Source organism: Strix uralensis, chromosome 23 (genome assembly GCF_047716275.1).
Source record: "Strix uralensis isolate ZFMK-TIS-50842 chromosome 23, bStrUra1, whole genome shotgun sequence".
NCBI lineage: Eukaryota > Metazoa > Chordata > Aves > Strigiformes > Strigidae > Strix > Strix uralensis.
The window spans coordinates 3413707-3431389 of NC_133994.1; the positions used below are offsets into that span (position 1 = coordinate 3413707).

The following is a 17683-nucleotide window of genomic DNA, read 5'->3' on the forward strand; positions in this document are numbered from 1 at the left end:
TGATTTAAATCTGCCTGGCACACGGGCCAGCTCCACTTATCAGTGAGTCTAATAGGAATGTGAAGAGAATAGGCTTGACAGCTCATTAGAATGTGATCCCTCCTCCTTTTTTTCTTTTTTTTTTTTTCCCCTTTCTTGAAGTTGATGGAAACTCATTCAGGAAAGAAGTACTTATTTGCTGAGGTAAAGCAAAAGCTGAGGAGGGTTTTGCCAGTGTGCAGCAGGGGAAAGGAGCAGCGACAAAAATCAGACGTGATCTCCACTCAGAGGTACCTGAAATCTTGCCTAGTGTGAGGGGAGATGAGGATGAAAAAGACATGAGATTCTACATCCTGACAGCTGCTTGTGACATCAGGACCTCCTGCTCATCATTTCATTAAAGAAAAGTGAAGATAAACTCAGCTAAAGTGAGAGAGAAACTAGATTTGGGAAAACTGTCTGTTCCTAATGGACCTAGGTACATCCTCAGATTCTTTCTTTCTCCCTGTTTTAACTTCTATAATATGAGAAATTTATTTTCTTCTTAGAAGGCTGAGCACTTGGGTGAGCTGTGATGCTTCCAGCCTCTTCAGAAGAGCAGTGGCTGTAGCAACCTTGGATTACAGTTCTCCAGCATCTTGAAAGGAAAGGATGAGGACTTGTCACTGAGGAAAGGGAAGTATCATTCAAGAGAGAATGGATGGAACGTATTCAAGCCTGCTTTGAACTGAACACAATGCCTCAAATGACAGAAAGTGAAATCTCCTGTTGAAGAGGAACAACCAAATAACCCCCCTAATGAGTTTGTGTTGTCAGCCCTGGCCTGATCAACTGTTGCCCTGAGCAATTTGACTTCTCTAGGTTTCATAGTTGAGTGCATTTTAAACGAGTCTGAAGACTTATTGGGGGGGGGGGGGGGGGGAAGAGACACTTCAAGGTGGGTGGCAGGACTTTCCAGGGCCTCTTGTATTTATGTAAGCTTCAAGAGGCTGAATGAACTTACCTCTTTCTTCGAGTGAATCCAGATTTTCAAACAAGTTTATCTCTACCATTTCCATGTGTCCTGCTTGAACAGAGATCTCTCCAGCAACCAGCGCATCCATGCATGCTGCTCATTTGACATTGCATAGCCCAGAGGATCATCTTTAATAGTTCTAACGTTTTTATTTTTTATTTTTTTAGAGAGAAGTCTGTGTCTATTCCTATTATTCGTGGTGAAGGTTTTTGTGCTTGGAGAGTGCCCTTCCTGACTTGGCCCCTCCCTTTTCAAAATGAAGGGGTGCACCTGGGTATTTGTGGCAACTTTACTTTGTCAGCAGTTTTGCCTCTTCAGAGTTACGGCAGCAAAGAGAGAGAGAAAGATGAAGAAAGAACCTAATCAGTATACAGAGCCTTTCAATGCTACCCTCTCAAACAGTGAAGAACTGCACGGGCATCCCAAGGTAGGTGTTTATGTGTTGTCAGTGCTTGGTAGAACTTATATCTGGCAGTAAGGTGATGCCGGTTCCTTTTTCCAGTGATTGAGGTAGTCTTGACAAATTCTATTTGATTTTTAAAGAGAAATGTTTTGCCTTTGCATGATTGATTTTCTAGCTTACTGAAGCAAACACTGGAATACTACTATTTATAATTTATTTTAGAATATGCATGACTGAAATTCCAGTCCCATAGCAGCTGATTTAAGTGTAAAGACATTTTGGACTTGTAGTGTATGAACACTATCCTGTTCAGAAACAACCGATTAAAAAAAGGCAAGTGGGCTATCACAGTACAGTAATGATACAGGACTATTAATGTATTTCTTGCAGGCAAACCCTTTGCTCTCTGAAATGTTATTTCAAAACTTTCTTAGGCAAACACCACAGTATAAGCATCTGAGCATGCCTGAGCTTTCTGCACTGCACCTTCCACCAGAGAGGCTGTGGTGACTGAAAATTACAGATGAGAAATTTTTGCTGTGGTCAGATGATCTGTTTAAGGTGATTGCAGCTTTTGTAGGAAAGGATTTGGGGTGGTGCTAATTGTGTGTAAGTGGCAAGTGTAAGACTGTGTGTATGATACCTCAACGGCTGTAGCTTGCTAGGCTTAGTGAGTGAGTTTTGCAGGGTCGGATCCTTCCAGTTACATGTCTGGGAGAAACACGGCAGGCTGAAAGCTGCAAAAAAAATTTCCAGACAATTGATCAGAGCCCCCAGAATCCTTTAAGATGAACATTTGCATAGAATGCTTGGGAGTAGGAGAGGGGGTTAGGGAATTAAAGGCAGGTCCTAGGTTTAGGAGTAGGGTGAAATGGAAGGGGGAGTACAACATTGAGAAAGAAGGGAGTCTCTCCTATCACACTGCCCCTTCTCTCTCTCTCTCTCTCTCTCCCTCTCCCTCCCCTGCTCACACAAAAATGTTCCTTGTTTCAAATGGAGGTGACCTCTAAAACGTGACTTTGATCACAAGCATTAGGGATGGCAGTCACTATAGCAATAGAGGAACAAACCTGTCAAAAATCGGGGCATGGCAGAGGGGGCAAGTTAGAACAATTGGGCTGACATTCTAAATATCCTATTCAATGGTATTGTGAGAGTAATTGGTTAAGGTTGGGCAAGTCTGGGAAACAGTCCTCTATATAAAAAAAGCTGGCTGCTGTACTTAAAGTTATCATTAGGGGACTGTAAGCAGTGTTTCTTCAGCTAATATTTTGTTGTGTATTGCAGGGCTCTTGTCAGGACAGGTTGTATACATGCTAAATTCTTGAGGTGCTTATAATCCATCACTTTGTTCCACTCTCTCTAGAACTGTTTCATTCTGCTTTTACAAAAGGGGCCAGATACCTATCTGGTGCAACTAAATTTTGGTCTATTCTGGAATTAATTTGCCTTGATGTGAAATGTATTGGACCGCAAGCAGAATATATTCTGATTGCAAAAGCAAGCAGAAACTGGTCCAGGTTAATTCTGATATAGTCATACATACATTACTGCTAGAAGAAACACGGTCCTCATTTGGAGGCTAGTGGGCATTCATTAAATCAGACATTGTTTGGAAGCTGCAGTTTCTGTGTTGAAATACTTTGCTTTAAAATATCCATGGCAAAGGTTTGGCTGCACTAAGAGCTGGCGAGTTCAGTGAAGGCAGGTTCTGTTTAATAAGGATAGGACAAAACCAAATCTTTGATGTAAATGCTTATGAGCTCTGCTTGATATCCACTCCCAAATTTTGCAGTGTGAACTTCTCTCCTTGGAATCTGTTTGAGACTGAAGTCCAGACTCTAGTTAAGTATTGTTTCTAAATGTCATGGGTGACTCTACTGTATTTTATATTTAATATAGCAGCTGCCCAAGCTAAGGGATTTTTTTTACACATACTGTAAATGCAGTGCTTAAGAATTGGCACCATTTCTGGGGTAAATGACAGTTGCCATTTACAGCAAAGCATCACAATTTGTATTCACTAAGGGAATAAGTAACATAATAGGGAAGTTATCCTCACCAAACCTATCGAGCTAAAGGAAGGTTGAAATCAGGTCTCTGGAAGACTGATCTCTCAGAGCCTTGAGGGTACTTTTGTGAGCAGTTTTGTTTCATGAAAAGATGCCCTGCACAGGGAAGTGAAACAACAGCAGTGTCCTGTTTCATTTCTCTACAGCACGTAACAGGAAAGATGGAATTTTTGTGGCCTTGTGCAGTAAAAATTAAGGCTCTGTTTACCTTGGAAGATTCTGTGGCCAGCTGGTAGGCTTATCAAAGCAGAAGGAGCAGGGAATGAAGTATTACTTGAGAGCAGTGATTTTTATTCATACTGTTGAAAAGGTAGATATGTTTTCCTTCTAATTAAGCAAAAAAATTTGGGACAAATTTCTCTTGGGAATTCTTTTCAAATAGAAGTGGAGAAAGCTCCACTTTAACATTCACAGTGCATGAGTCATGTGGTGAAACTTCTACCTAAAACAGGGAGGCAAAAGTCTCAAATCTCCTGATAAACTTGGTATTTCCAAGGAAATAGAAGTGTGTTGGGTAGTGTTTTTTTTTTTTTTAAAAAAGTTTTTTCCAGTCTTTGCTGAGTTGCTGTCAATGTCATGTGCGTGCCAAGCACATGAGATTTTTCTTCTCTGACACAGATGGACTAAGAAAGAGCAGAACATGACTGATGGATGCAGAGATTTTCATCTACTGGACCTCTTTGTGTGTGGCTGAGTACCTGCAGCTGCCACCTGCCAGGCTTGCCTTCCCATTTCCAGGCACAGATCTTGTCCTGCAAGATGTAGTATTATACTAGCAGGGGTTCAGCAGTAGTAGAGTGTCCAGTGGTTATATAGAGTTGACACTGATCAGGAGTTGCCATTTGATACCTGAGCAGAGGGAATAAAGATGGAGTCAGACTGTTAGTGCCCAGTGAAAGGACAAGAGGCAGTGGGTACAAGTTGAAATACAGGAAAATCCACTTAAACATAAAAAAAAAAATCTTTACTGTGAGGATGGTCAAACACTGGAAAAGGCTGGACAGAGAGGCTGTGGAGTCTCCATCCTTGGGGAGAGTCAAAACTCCATGGAGAGCCTGCACGTGGTCCAGAGGAACTTGCTCTAGTTCACCTGCTTTGAGCAGGGGGTGTTGAACTAGACAATCTGAGGATGTCCCTTCCAACTTCAGCTGTTTTGTGAGCTGCTTTTAGACTTAGTTCAGCTAAGCAACTCAAAGGCAGCATCCTAACCTGGGGGAAATTACTGACTCAGTGTCCCAGTGAAATTTCAGGGATGATTTGAGGTCAAGAGGATTTTACCTTCCATGGAATTTCTGCAAGAAATAATGTAATGTTTTTACTTTAGTTACCCACTACATAGCCAAGGAGTCCTTGAAATTTTATTTCCTTGGTGATCCTTCTGTCTCTGTCAAATATCTAGGGCTAGGTCTACCTGGTTTATTACTTAAATCTCTCTGAATCATTTCTTTGGGGCCTTTTGCTTCCAGTGGAAAACAGCAGCTGGTTCGATGACATTGCACAGATTGCATTCCTCCTCTTTAAAGAGATTTCAGTCTTAGCCTGAAGTGTGTGATTGCATGTGTAATGGAGAAAAATATTTTGGGGCCTGAGAAGTGTTAAAGCCATAGGAGAGACTGGACTGTGACCTATCTGTAGTAGAAGATGTTATCTCTCATGTTTTTGTGTTTGTCATCATTGTCAGTCTGGCTCAGGCATATTATGAACAAGAAGAGCTATAACAAATAACATGCTTCCTAGCAATTCCTTGTGGCCCATGTAAAATAATGTTGGATTCATACATCTGACTCAGCATATCAAGTAATTCAGTGCTTGGTCTCATTTCTCAGAGCTATTTGTAAGATGTTTAAAGGTCATTATTAAATGACGTAGTCCTACATCAGATGTGGTTTTGTGTGCTAGGTGCATTGTGCTATGCCTGTTCCATGGGTGCTCTTCAGTTCCTTACCTTTTTGTGGCGTCCCTAAAGCCAGACTCTACTGGTACGTCCAGGGTGGCACTGGTTAACATTGCAGTGCAGCTAACACAGCAAGAAACATCCTGTTCTCACCCAAAGTAGCTCTTGCTCACAGGAACTGTTCCATTAGATTCATTAAATTTGTTATGGGTGTGACCACTGAAGGCAGTTTGTGTTTAAGTGGAAGGGAGAAGCTTTTTGAGATAGCCATTTAGAGGAGTGAAGTATAATTTTTTAATCACAAAACATAGTGGGAATTTAGATAGGAATTCCATTTTGTATTTGGCCAAGATACCAAACTTAACACTTCTGCTCTAGGGAAAATTCTTGAGATCTATAAAAACCACAAGTGGTCAGGACCTTGGTTTTACATCTCGTTAATAACCAAGACTGTGTATAACCATAAGTTATTAGCAGCTGACATAGGATTTTTTCATGCTAAAAAAAAAAAAGTGGTCTGTCACTTTTTAACCTGTTCCAAGTAAAATACACTACTGAAATAAATAATTTGTTCCTAATTTCATAATGAAGCTGACAGTACTCTTGCTGTTGTAAATCAGGTGTAATAACATAGAAATTTCCGGATTAAGATTATTGAAATGGTTAGTTAGGTCCATTTTGTGTCTGGCAACTGCTTAAGCAAAGAATTCTTAAATATAATTCAATCACAGGTGGACAAATACATAGATAACTGTGCAAAACTTGCAGGACAGTGATTTCAGGCATAAAGACTGTGAACTGGAATGGTTAGGTATATATTCTTGGATGCACATATCCGGCTAATTGCAGGTGGAAGGGATGCTGTCCTCTCACAAAATTGTAACCTTTGCATGCTTTATTTCCATCCTGTCCCACCCTGCGAAATGCTTAGGTGTGCCTAAGAACGCTTTGAGATGCTTTTAGGTGTACAGACTTACTCACAGGTCATGTTGACATTTTTTCTTTTATTCATCCAGACTCTGAAACTCTTTTGTTCGTTTCACTTTGGTTTTTAGCAGAGATGCAGAGTGGATCCCAGTATCCTTGAATTTCAGGAAAGTTCAGATACAGTTCAGAAATTTCTCAGGATCCAAACTCTGCTACTTGACAGTAGATTTCTGCTAGTAGTTTCTTCCATGCTGGCTGAATCTTGGCCAGAGACTGTGTGTGTCTCTGGGCAGTGTGTGCTGTTCTGGGAGTTAAGAGCCAGAAAGAACCACAGGTTCTGCTTGTGTACAGCAGTCTCAATTACAGCTCAACTTGCCTTTTATTGTGAGGGAAGTTAGGGAGAGAGTGGGCTGAGTTCTCATTAGTGTCATAAACTCGTTCTGAAGTGATAGGTGCCATTGTGTTCAGATTCCAAAGTAATGTTAAAAGACCTGATTGAAAGTTCATTGAAAATTGCTGGCAAGGCTGCTGTTGATTTTGGAGGTACTGTTTCATGTGTGAAGGAGGAAGCCTGATTTCCCTGCAGTTAACATGAGGATTCCTCCTGACTCCTGTAGGTTAGCTTTGCTCTGCAAACAGCACCCCAGGAGGGACAAGTCCCCTTTGCTGGGATTCCAAGGCTGTTTTCAGTCCTGACTGATACCTGAGTTGGCTGCAAGATCTCTCTGGCTGCTGGAGGCTGCTGCTGCCAAGAAAAATACAGGCTTGCATGCTTATTGCTGGGATTGCTCATGCATGCCATAGTAATTAAATAATAATACCACAAGGATGGAACATTCATTTTAACTGTCAATCATCCTTGTGCTGGAGAAATTGGGGAGTGCCATGACTGTCTTGTAGAGGGATTTGTAATTTAAGCAAGCCACTGGAGAGGTATGGGAATTTTTTTATTATTTTTTTAAACTTTAGGAGATTTTCATTTATTTTTCTGGGATGTGCCATCTGGATTTCTTTTTTTCTCCCTAACAAGATGTCTGCTCTGGCCTGTTTCTTCACAGCTGGAGCTCCAGAAAGGCTGAGGACATCTGTTTGTCTTCACAGTTAATGGTCAGAGTCTGTCCCCGATTGCTGGCTTCTGCTTCTAGCTGGCCTGGTTCCTCATTTTTGCAGTGGAGGAGAGTTTATGCCTGTCTTGCAGCCTGGTGGAAACCAGGATTATTTGAATAGTCTCTTCCACATCTGCAGCAAATGCTGCATCCCAGTTCCAAAGACTCCAGTCTTGTTTGCTGTGTTCTGGAGACTGCACTTCTGAGTTCCTGCCACGAGCCAGCCCTTTTTGAAGGATGAACTGATTTTGCTTCTCTTTTCTCTGCAACCCAGCTGCTCTTTTGCTGGCTTCTGTTACAGCACCGAGGGAATACTCCATCCTGCCTGAGTTGGGTGCTTCTATTAATAAGTTGTTTCCTTCTGTTTTGTGAACTGCACTGCAGCTTTACCACAGACCTGTCAGTCCCAGACACTGGGACAAAAAGACATCTGCTTCCTTTGGGCAAAGCATGGGTAGGTTTTTACCTGCTTTACCTTGATGAGCTTTGTAAACTGAAATGCTCGTAAGTGTGACCTCGTGTGTGGTGATGCTGCACCCACCTGTTTTCAGATGAAGTGGGGTAGGAAAGAACTAGCTTCTCCCATCAGAAACCATTAAATCTCCATGAAACTCTGATAAATATATTTCATGCTGGTTGTAGAAATAAGCTGCACCCTGTGTGCTGTTCTAAGGACTTTTGCAAACTTTATGAATGGTTGCCTCTGGGCTTGATGTTTGTATGTTACAATAGATGGAGAGGCTTGCACCAAAGGATCTTCTTGGCCTGTCTTTGACTTCTTTCTTATGCTTTGCAAAAATCTGTAGTCAAGCAATCTGTGGGAAGATGATGTTTTAGTGAGGTGACTAATCTCACAATACCCACGACTTCCTATGGTGCTCCATTTGCATTAGTTTCCAATGGGATTTTGGAAAGCTGTGTAAGTCCTGGGTGCAGTAAGTAAAAAAAGGTAAATAATAATTTAGCCAAAACAACCTACTAGAACCCCTTGAGTAAACATGCAATTTACGGCTGACTGTAAATGTGGTTATAAACAGAAAAAGTCTGTTCAAGACTGATTTTGGTACAGAAATAATGAACTAGATTGTTATAAATAGTTTGTCTTGTGATGCATGCTAAATTTGAGCATTGGGGGGAGTGTGCATAACCATAACTCTGGCTCTGATCAATTATAGTAAAATGCACAAATGATGTGAAATGTCTGGGGATATCCTTGCTTTGGCTCAGTGCACAGACGCCAGCTGCTCTGCAGCCATCTATCTGGAGGGGAGGTGAAGTGGATTGCCTGTATGGAGCAATTCAAGAGGAGTAGATCGTTCTGTGGTTTGTGTCTGAGCTGTAAATCACCTAAGATTATTTGCTGAATAGAGGAGACGGAGTTGGCTTCGCAGAGTTTGAGATGTATGTTTAACAAATACCCTCGCTCCATGCACAGCACAGCTGATTACTGGGGAGCTGCTCGTATTCTGCTGGTTTGTAAACCATTTGTTGACCCGAGCTGTTTGAAATAAATAGTTGTGATCGCATCAGCTCCAAAATCTGTGGACAAGTGCCTTGTATTACACCCATGTGCCTGGATGCATGCTGGAGAGAGAGCTTTCCATGCTCTGCATCAGCTTAGAAGCACCGACATTCCTTATAACCTCAAGCTGGAACTCCAGCAGACTTCGAAGATTTATTTTGAAACTGTTTAAGCTGCATGGATTTTTTCATAGCAGATCACACAGACTGTGGTCTTTTCCCCTCAAAATGGGCTTGCCCTGATATTGCTAGCTAAAATTTGGAATCTCTATCCAATTCCTGTTGCTCTCAGACAGTGACATATATTACAGTTATTAGGACCTCAGCTCCACCTGCATTCTTAAGGTTAATTGTTTTCTACATGCTTCTGCAGACTATTTGATAAAAGGGAATCTATGCTTATAAGTGGTCCTAGAAATGTTATTAAAACTCAATATGGTTCTCTGAGAAGTGGCAAGTGCTTTAGGGAGCCAAGTGAGACAGGTAACGAGCAAATGTAGATGTGTTTGCTAACTTGGATGCCCTGGAAGCACCTTCCAAGGTCACTGTTACTGTTAAGGCCACGGAGTGTAGAGCTGTGGTGTGTGAGCTGTGGCACAACTGTCTAGTGCTGTCAGACTAGTAGGAGCTTAATACCCAGGGGCAAACACAGTGCACTGAGAAGTGCGCTGTTGACTGACTTTGCTTCTATGCTTTTTCCACACCCATCTTGTTTACTTTCTCCTGAACGGTGATAGATCAATATTGATTTACCTAAACTTGTAATGGTCTAGGAATCATGTCAAATGTCATTCAACCCACTACTGCCTTGTGTTGCTTTCCTGCTGGAATTCTGATCTGTACCTGTTCTGTCTCACCAGGAGAAAAACACCAGGTTTCTTGAATGAATTCCAAAAGTTTACAATAAGCATAGGGTGGTTTGTTTGTTTGTTTTAAAGATTTTAAGTGTTCATTGCAGTTTTTCCTCTCTGGCTTTTTCATTAATGACTCTCCATACTTAAGCAAGGCTCATGAAACTTTGGGGGGATGTGTGCTTTTATCCTCACTGTGATGGACATTTGGGAGGCTGATGTGCCAACAGATTGGAACCTCCATAGTCAACAGTTAATTGCTCTTGATAAGAGCATGGCAGGGTATTGATAACCAATGATTTCTGGTGCCTTTTTAAATTTTAAAGTTAGATGTTCATTCCTAGCCTAGGATGAAACCAACCGATACGGCTAGTTAATTGGTCACTTCTGGTTGTCTCTGGGAGGTGAGTAACGGGAACAAGGGAGTCCAATAGGAAGTGGATCCAAATTCATAAAGACAGATCCTCTCTTCCATCCAGTCTGTGTTTAGAAGGGATCCAGAACTAGGCACTGTAATGTCAAAGCTTCCCTAGATAGTTCCTCTATGGCTACAACATACTTGCAGAACACAGGAATGGGCGAGGTAGTTAAATGGACATCTTTTCTGTGATCAGACATTGACTTTGGTTTTCACTGTGAATTGTGGGTTTGGGTTTTTTTTTTTTCTGTGTGCACATTTGTCACTCTGCAGCCTGTGATTTGAAAGTTACGGAGCATTTCAAGGTTTTCTGTACGTTTTAATCTCCCTGTATTGCTTGATTGATCCAACTGATAAGTGTCAGATGCCAGTGGTGAACAATCTCTGGCATCTGGGCAGGTTTTCTGTGGCATGTATTGGGACTGTCAGAGGGCTGAGAGTCTCAGCAGCTTGAGAAAGGTCTCTGAGGTACCCTGGCTCCCAGATCATGGCTCTTACTGATTTCTTAAGCAAAGGGAGCTGGGAGGCCCTGCAGGTGATAGCATATTAAGTTATGAGAAGGCATTTTGACATTTTAAGGGCAGCATCTTCTGGCTTGTGGGACATCTCTGCTGGCAAGCTTAACCTGTAACTTATGAAGAAAAAAATCCCACTTTTATGGGACTCTTTGAAAGACTGATGTCTTTCATGCACTGCGTCAGAACTCAGATTCAAGTGCTATCCTGCATTTGCAATGCTCCTGTAAATGAAGACAAAAAGTGGCGTGTTACTGGATAATCCACACTGAAATGCTTGTTACGGAACTGTAAAATCCCATTTTGTCCCACCTTCAATGTCCTCCCAAATGCAGCGTGTTTGGATCGAAGATGTGGTTTAAGCAGCAGACAACAGTCTGGTCTGGAAACTGCATTCTCTGAATCCCTGTAGTGGCCAAAGAGACACAGCGATATCAGTCTTTGTTCTTGTTTCTCTTTAGATCCTAGAATCTCCAGATCCTCGAATCACAGATCCACGGCGGACCTGGATCTCCTTTGTTCACCGCCCAGACGATGGCAATACCTCTAAAAGGAGATGCAAAGGGAAAGACAAGAAATTAGTAGGTTATTGCTAGATTGCCATCAGCTAATAAATGTGCCCTGTGGCTTCCCTTCCCACTGCTGATATGCAAGGTGGCTTGTATGCTTCAGCTTTTGCCTTCTTACCCCAAAGTGTGCTGCGTTTTAATTTGTTTATTTTTAATTTCTCAAAGTATTTTGGGGAAGTTTGAGACAATAAGTGCTATATGCTTTGTAAGATAAGGTATGTGAATTCCACTGTCAACATTCATTTTGTTTAAACCAGCTGTTCCTTGGACAGAGCCTTTTTTGGGTTTTTTTTCTGCTCAGTGGAAATAAAATTAACATATTTTTTTTCTCCCACTAGATAAAGTCCAGGTATCTCAAAGGATATATTAATCAAGGTGTGGACAAGTCGTTTATTTCAAATTAATGAGTTACTTTTAATCTGCTACTTAGACAATCTTGAATGCTTTTAATGATTTCCTTTTATTTCTCAGTGAGCCTGTAGGCAGAAGTGCATCCATGCAGGTTTGCTGCAGTTTAGTTGAGGAAACAGGCACTCCCTGGGAACAATATACATCAAAATAGCATTGATAACACTGTTGCACGTTCATACTACTAGTTTAAAGCTCTGATGTGTGTGTGCCTAACCTTTACAGGCTTTGAATGAACCATTTCATTTTTTTCCCCAAGAGCTTTACTGTCACACCAAATATTCATGTATGTGATCATTATGTCTGAGCAAGATATATTAATAACGTAAAGTGTGGCTAGATGTCTATTCTAGTTAGCAAACAGGCAGAATAAGAAGCTCAAAGGCTAGTATGATACTTCGGTGATACAAGAAGGTACAGAGGCAGCGAATTTAGTCTTGTGCCTGTTGTGCTTCACACCCTATATATGTACTTGAAGAACCAGTCAGTGTTTACCTGAGCAAAGTTTATCTTCCCACATAAAGATGTGAGTAAATTCCAAGTGCTGGCTGGAGAGTTGGTTTAAGATTTACTGCATCAGGCCTGTAGTTGAACTGATAGTGGAGGGGGCTGCTCACATGGCTGACAGCCCTGTAGAACTGGCTCATGGCTGAGAGAATTTTTTGTCTGGCAGTGCAGTTCCTTGGTTCCAATTCACATGTTTTTCTTTGGTTACTTCCTTAGCGTGGCCTTGTTGGGCCCCCAGGACCTCCTGGTCCCCAGGGACCTCCAGGAGCACCTGGTGCTGAAGTCACCCGGGAAGTCCTTCTGCAGGAGTTTAAGGAGATATTAAAAGGTAAAGACTGTAAGAGCTGTGTGCTTTTGTGATCTGCATCTTTTGGTAAGCACCATGGCAAATAAAGAATTGGCTTTGCAAAAGTTTACCTTAAAGCATTCCCTTACCTGGCAATCAAAAATTTGAAAAAACGTTTCCCCAGTGCTGCTTAGTTCAAATTGAAGAGTTAAGTGCAGAAGTCTAATCACACAACTGATGGCTTCATAGACCAGGTTCTTAAACTAAGCGTTTATTTTCCTCTACTTCTTCCTTTCTTCTCAGAAGCAATTGAGCGTCGAGCATCCCTGGCTATTTCAGCCCATCCTAGCCAGCTGCCTCCACTCCTGCTCTCCTTGGAGGAAGTTTCGCCCCACAGACGTGTGGAGGAGGCATTCCATTGCAAGCTAAAAGGACAAGTCATTGTAGATAAGAAGACCCTGGTAGAACTTCAGAACTTCCAGTCGGTGAGAAGGGATTACAGACTGAACCTGTGCAGCTCCACAAGAGCCATTGCACGTAGATCAGCTGTAGTTCCCCTAGTCTGAAAAGCTGCTAGGTGGCTCTGTAGATTAAGGCGTTTCCTAAAAGGGCAGACTAATTCCAGAAGCTCGTGTCAGGCTTGGATGCTATGAGTATAGCACTACCTCTTTTGTGATGGACAGAAGTAGGATCTCACACGGTGATTTCAGCACTGAAACTCAACTGCAGCAAGATAGACATTGACCTTTGGGTCCTCTCCTTCCTGACAAACCCAAGAGACAGACTTTCTCCCTCTCTTGCAGCCCAGCTGAATCTTATTACAGTTCTTACTGAAGTTCTGACAGGTCTGTGCAAGAGAGGGCTGTCTCACAGGTCCAAACAACAGTCAGTCTTTTTATTTCAGTTAATGATGAAGAAAGACTTGACCATGTTTGGCATTAGTCTGAAGGATCTGTTCTTTTTTTCAGTGCACACCCTGTTTAATTCCAGAGTAACCTTCAGATGTAGAAAAAGTCAGAGGTAGACAGCCATTGGTTGTAGACTTGTGAGCCCACGTAAGAGCCATCATTTTGTTAGATGGGCCAGTCCTGATGCTCAAATTCTTTACATAATTTTTATAGAAGACTGTTGGAAGTTACCTATATCATTTTGTTAAAGTCATGTTATAATGACAAGCACACCACAATGGGATGCTGTAGGGCACTATAAGCATGGTTACAAGCAAGCTCTTGAATTTGGTATTAAAACTTCTACTGACCATTTCTGAACCAGTTGCAAATAGGATCTGAATTTGAAGTGTAAATGTTAGGCAAACTAATATCTAAAACCAAATAGTTACTTGGTAATTGAGGAGACTTATTTTAGACTTTGAAGTCACAAAGATTGTCTAAGAGCAGAAGGCCTTCAGATACACGGTTGCTTTTGTGATGTGACAAGAAGAGTTTGAAGAGTATGAACAGGGAGTATGGCTTTTCGTCAGCAGGGTTTGCTGACACTATCCATGTAGTAAGGTGCTAAGCTTTCTGCCCAGCTGTACTGAGTCCCATTTCTGAAGAATCCTGTCTAGCAGATCCTTTCCTAAGGAGTAGTTTTGCTGCTAGGACTTCTCACAACTGCAGGACTAGAGGCAGTGGTTATGTTCTAAATGGGGTGCTTTCCTGGATCTTTCCCAAATACACTTGTGGAAGCCTGGTGTGACAGCTCTGTGGGTGCTGGCACAGAGGCAAGATTGTACTTGAAGTGTGGGCAGGGCTAGAGAGATCTGCTGCCTCGTTAATTAGGAGGGAAAATGAGAATAAAGACATCTCGGCAATCGGTGCGTAGGCTGATGCTTCCCATGCTTTGTTATCATATTCCTAGCTTCTTTCTAATTGCTACTGGCCCTGAAGCTGATGTGGGAGGGCTGGCAGGCCTCTGGATGCCAGTTTTTCATTTCAGCTTTGGGACAAGAAGTGTCTGGTTTTAGCTTGTGGTCTGATATAGGGGAATTTAGCAGGGAGGGAGACAGTGGATGCTCTTGCAAAGATGAAAACATTGTCTTGAAACAGTCCAAGGGGTAGAGAGAGAAATTTCCCTTCCTCCATTCTGTCAGTTTAATAGTGTGAAGAAGCCAACAGTTTGATACTTCTCAGTGAGATAATAGGGCTTGACTCTAACTCCTGAATTTGGACCTTACCCAAAACATTTTGAGATAGTGGAAAGAACCTGTGCTGAGAAATGGCCTATCACTTCCATACTCTATCATTTGAGCATGGTGTCTCAGTCACTCTGACCTTGAGTATTGAGAGAGCATGATGGTTTTCTCATCCTTCCATGCTAAATTTCCTCCAAGAACATTCCCTCCCACTCTTCCTCTTGGTCTCACAATTTCCTTAGTATATGAAATTAAACACATGATACTCCTTTCCCCACACCTCTTCCTCCTGTATCTCATGCTTTGAGGTTTCTAACAATTGCCTGTTGCAAAAGCTTTCAGAAAGGTACTTTACACAGCAGGAATTGAAGTAACTTCAGCCTCTGGCAGGCCATGGAAGTGGGATTTATCTGGAGCCCTGGAACATCACTGGAATCAGATCATTTAAGGCTAAGGTGGCCTACGTGCCTTTCGTGGTGAAATATCCCAGAAGGTGTCCCGGTGTCTCCAGTACATTGAGGTCAGGCTACATGTCTACCTTTGGCAGTTGAATTTTATTGCTGCTCAGGAGATTGGTGCATCCCCCATGTGTTGTGGTTGCTGTGTAGGCTGGGTTATCCTTTTCTTTAATAATAGATAAGTCAAGGCATTGCTTTCTGCAGTGTTTGTCACTGAAAAGCTAAACTGACAGTTCACATCTCAATTCTTTGTGCGTGGTTCCTATTTTCCACCTGGAAGTAAACTATGGAGTGTATGAAGGAGATGAACTGAGGAGGAGAAGCTGACCTTGGTTTGACCAGAATGATTGGACACTAACTTTTTTGTTTGCTTTTGGTCTGGCTACTGAAATAGCTGTGTGCAAGTAGTTAGTTTCTCGGATATAAATCAGTGCAGCGTTTGAAGCAGATAGGTGAGTATGCTGCTGTGAGGCAGCAAATGCAGCAGGGAGCTCTAATTGGCATGGGGTTTAATGGAATATTTTGCCCAGAGACCTCTCCCTGCATTGTCTATTTCTATCAGCAAAAGAATAACAAAGCCACAGAGGGCATGAAGAAACAGGAATGTTTTATCAGTGATAATTTACTGGTGCCTAAAATTGCCTTCCATGCTCAGCCAGTGGTTTTGGAATTATGTTGCTGATTCTGCTAATAGCTGTAACAGGAAAGGAATGAATTAACTATTCAGTACAGTTTTGCACATACAGGGCTTAGATCTGCTCTTTCAGTGAGGTAAAGCAAAAATAGCGTTACCAAAAGTGATGGTGTAGTGACAGCGTAAGGACGGAATCAATCTCCTTCTGTAGTCCTTGCTGCTAGGTTGGCTGTTATATTGTCTGTGGGTGTACACGTAAAGAAAAAAGAGCTCCTTTTGTGTGCGTGTATGTGCACACAGGCACACATCAGTGCACACTGATAAGTGTAGAGACTTAGAAATCACTGTCTGCAACATAGTTGTTCTGCAGTTCATTATTAGTTTTCCCATTATACATATATCATCTTCAGGGAAATGCCGTTGCTGTTGCACACGGATATATTTTCACCACCACATGCATACACAAAACGTTTTCTAGTAAAGTTCTATCAAATTTAAGACTACAGCTAGATCTTGGTAAATAAATAATTACTGTTTTGTGAGCCTTGCCTGGGATTTGCTGAATAAAGGCAGGTTAGTCATTTCGCTCCTTCTACCCTTTAGTAACTCTCTAAACAAACACCACCAGACCCAAATATTTGCAGCCTTACTTTCTTTCAAAGTGAAAGCTAAATAAATTATTCCTACCCTGCACTGTGAAAGCTGGCAATATCTGGCTGTGATGAACCAGAATGGGGAGGCAATTAAATTCCTTCTGATACTTGAACAAAGGCGTACCATTACTTTTTTTTTTTAGCGTAAGAGCACCAGTGGTAACACTGCTACAAATTTCTTCAGCATGTCTCAGGCCCCTTTCGCCATCTAGTATTGGAAAACACACGCAAATATTGGGTTGTTAGGATTGCTCAATTATACATTTGTGCATGTTTTAGGGATATAGCAGTGTGTGTGCCTCTACAGAGTCAGATTGGAACAGCTCTTCTGTCCCATAAGACCGACGCGGGGCAAGTCTGTCAGGACAGCATTCATGGGAACATGTTCACATTGCACAGAATGCCCTTGCGGTGGAAGCAGAGTCTGACTAATGTGCTTTCTTGGCCCATTGAAGCCACTCCTGCTTCTCCCCAGCTCTAGCCAAATTCATATGAGGCAGGCCAAAGCAAACAATAAACATTTCTCGCAGAGTTTATTTTAGTCTGAGTCAGATAATCTGCTGCAAGTTTGACTTAAGACTGCTTTCTTGCCATGAGGAGAAGCTGCATGCTATTTTACTAGGTTTTTGCCTATTCTGTAGAATCCAAGGCTAGAACAAAATGAAACTAAATATGGAATCTGTAAGAATCCAAGCAGTTGCTCTTCAACAGTATCAAAGCCATCTGACTTAGACCTAAAGGGGTAGAAAACCTCTGGAGACCCATCTGAGTGTTTCCTCTGTACTTGTATCACAAAACCAGTGTATAAGGTTCCAGGTTTTTAAACCTGGAGACACTGTTTGGCCCCATCTAGGAAGTCTTTGGGAGGAATAGGGACCTCCTGACTCAGTTAGTGGGAGATCTTGTGTATCAGAACATCAGGGGAGGCTAGAGACCACTAGGACCAGCAGAGCATAGGGATGCAGTAAGCACAGTCTGAATCAAGATGAGTTAGAAGAGTTTGGGAGTGAGCAAAAAGGGCATTTTCATGTCTCATCATTTTGCCTCTTGTGGGCATGAAATGCTGAGAGCGTGCCCTTCTGGAAGGTGTGTTGTGGGGAGACAAGGCCTTGCAAATTTTTTCAGTTTTGTTCTCATGCATGTAAACTTGTTCTTTTTCATGGGCAGAGGTAGTTGTTGAGGGTGCTGAGGACTTGCTTAGGGTCTGCTTTTCTTATCTTACAGCCTCTGGCCAAAGGAGCTTTTCTCCGGGGGACAGGATTAAATCTGGCAACAGGACGTTTCACAGCACCTGTGTCTGGCATCTACCAGTTTTCAGCCAATGTCCATGTTG

The 17683-nt window shown here is 42.1% G+C and overlaps 1 protein-coding gene across 10 annotated transcripts in view; it reads left to right on the top strand.

The window, feature by feature from the left end:
- C1QTNF12 (C1q and TNF related 12) overlaps positions 1-17683 on the top strand; it is an 81681-nt gene that overhangs the window by 5447 nt on the left and 58551 nt on the right. For 7 of the 10 annotated variants that reach the window (XM_074893317.1, XM_074893319.1, XM_074893320.1 and 4 more), the window contains 6 exons: positions 142-658; positions 1166-1421; positions 11163-11282; positions 12402-12513; positions 12775-12956; positions 17575-17683. In XM_074893317.1, coding sequence (XP_074749418.1) covers positions 1251-1421; positions 11163-11282; positions 12402-12513; positions 12775-12956; positions 17575-17683 — 694 coding nt within the window. In that variant the 5' untranslated portion in view covers positions 142-658; positions 1166-1250. Of the gene's footprint in view, positions 1-141; positions 849-1161; positions 1422-11162; positions 11283-12401; positions 12514-12774; positions 12957-17574 lie in introns of all 10 variants that reach the window. The other 3 variants (XM_074893314.1, XM_074893316.1, XM_074893311.1) reach the window with 3 other exon arrangements.